This window comes from Drosophila novamexicana, unplaced genomic scaffold (assembly GCF_003285875.2).
Source record: "Drosophila novamexicana strain 15010-1031.04,08,12 unplaced genomic scaffold, DnovRS2.1 tig00000960-arrow-arrow-pilon, whole genome shotgun sequence".
NCBI lineage: Eukaryota > Metazoa > Arthropoda > Insecta > Diptera > Drosophilidae > Drosophila > Drosophila novamexicana.
The window spans coordinates 1,234,618-1,236,885 of record NW_020824833.1 but is presented as its reverse complement, the minus strand read 5'-3'; the positions used below and the strand labels follow the sequence as shown (position 1 = coordinate 1,236,885).

The 2,268-nt window shown below is 45.9% G+C and overlaps 1 protein-coding gene across 1 annotated transcript; it reads left to right on the top strand.

Moving 5' to 3' along the window:
- The first annotated feature begins 430 nt into the window (after window positions 1–430).
- Window positions 431–1,562, top strand: LOC115765291. The gene has a single exon (XM_030708782.1). It carries the CDS (start codon window positions 814–816, stop codon window positions 1,387–1,389), a length of 576 nt encoding a protein of 191 aa, XP_030564642.1. The 5' UTR covers window positions 431–813; the 3' UTR covers window positions 1,390–1,562.
- The last annotated feature ends 706 nt before the right edge of the window (window positions 1,563–2,268 follow it).

Sequence of the window (2,268 nt, the reverse complement as noted above, 5' to 3'; positions counted from 1 at the left end):
CAAATGATACAACTTCTTGGTTCGGCTCGCGAACTGCTGCATTGGATTGCCATAAGCTTAGATGAATAATTTTCATTAGTTTACATATATAAACAAATCAAACGTATATAGAATGGAATATCAATAAGAAAACTTTTTAATTTTTAAAAAATATTTCTACTAGCTTTCAGTCTCGGCTCATAGCACCACAATAATTCGTCATCCGGGCTAAAGAACGAATATGCTTCGCATTGGGTATCCATAAGTCGATCACTCACGGCCAGTCAACATGTACTTGCGGGTATACGCACATATTTTTCATTAGATGCGGCATGGAATAGATAGGTCTGTGGAATACAGAATACAAAAAAAGGAATTTGGATTTAGTTAAAAGAGATGAACAATGTGTGATTGGGGGCCAATAGAAACGAAGCGTCGCCAAAGCTGTCACAACAGTCAAACATGTGGCTGAAACGTTTTCAATAACACAAAATTTGCCGTGCTCGTTCACCGAACAGTCCAAGTACACAAAAAAAAAAACAAACTGCAGAGGAGACAGAAGTGAGAGTGCCAGAGGAATTAAGGAACTTCGAGAAACAGAACCAACTGCCGCCAAAAGCTGAAGATCAGAGGTGCAGTCGGCAATCGCCAGTGGCCAGTCTTCAGTCGCCAGTGCATCATCATAATCGAAGGAAGAATGCAGCATCTGCCGCACTGAGAGGCACATCACATCAGCAGAGGCAATCGAGAGGTGCAACAGCAGTGGGATCTGGGATCTGGGATCTGGGATAGGGACGTGGATCGGAATAATCTCGGCTTTGGCTGGACAAGAAGATGCTATTCATGGATGCGCTGTTCAACAGTTTGCTGGTGGTTAGCTCCGGCTATGCGATGTACACGCTGCAGCCAACGCAAACGCCCTACGGATATGCGGCGGCGGCTGTGAGTCTGGTTCATGGGCTGCTGGGGGTGGTGCGGGCGGCGAACAATGATGACGATGAGTGCAATCGGCTGCGCCAGATAACGTCCGGGGTTATGGAGCTGGTGCCGCTGCCATTGACCAACATTGAGCTGTATCTGAAATCGTCGAGTCCGCATTTGGCCATGGCACATGGCTGCTTTTTGGTGCCGCTGGCCTTCGATGTGGTGTCCAAATGGCGTGATATCGAGGATAATTCAACCGTTACGCTCAAGGATCTGACGCTGCTCGGCAATGTGGTGTCGCTGCTCTTCCTGGGTGTCAACCAGTCAAGCAACGTCTACGGCGGAATGGCGGCAATTGCGTTCGCAGCACGTTACGGCTCTGTCATGTTCGACTACTACTGGGAGGGTCTGGGTGTCCACTTCAATCTGCTGGCCAACTCCGCCTTCATCGTGCTAATGGCCATGACTTTGACGACCAAATCCTAAACAGCTAGCCAGACAGAACGCCCCCAGCCCAACACATCTGAGCACATTTCGACAGCATCTTTAATCTTTTGTTTCGGCGGCTCAAGGCTAACGCGTGCGGTTCATTGGCTCAACAATGGCTCAACCGGCGGCTCAATAAACTTGCAATTAATGTTGGCAAATTAAAATGCAAAAATAAACATTAATTGTTTTGTCAAAAATTAAGTGTTTTGCGTGCGTTCGTTACTTCGGGGACACACCACAGAGGCAGCCGACAAAGCGGCAACAATTTAAGGCAAATTTACAGCAACGATGAGCCATTGAGCAGGAATAACCGATGCCCGGACACAGGACCGGTTCTGAGCCACATCGCTTTAAATACAAACAGCCGGACAAACATGGCCCAAACGACTTGCCAGCTCTGATCAAGAATATATATACATATATATATGCATATGTTTTGTACATGAAGTCAGGGTCCTGTTCTTCTGTCTGTTGCATACAATTGTACTGTATCCTTCTTGGTGTGAAAGAGACAACGAAACGAACGGGAGTGCAGAGTCAATAGATACCCTGTATGTCCGGTCTAGCCAAGTTCATACAAGTTTGCGTCTTTGATTCCCTTGTATGCAGTTATGGTAACGTCTAGTCAACGAGTTGACGACGAGCTGGCAATCGATAAGTGCTCATTTAACTGTCAGTCAAAAATGGTTTATTGCCCACCAACTGTGATTGCTGCTGCCAAAAGTGTACGGTATAGGCTCTTATCAAATCCCAAAGTTAAACTTTGGCTTCAACATTTTAACAGAAAGATGAGCAGCAATTTGACAGGAAACAGGAAATATGGGCCATGCCAATGATTGATTGATTAATTGATTGACTGACAATTCAATTTACTGA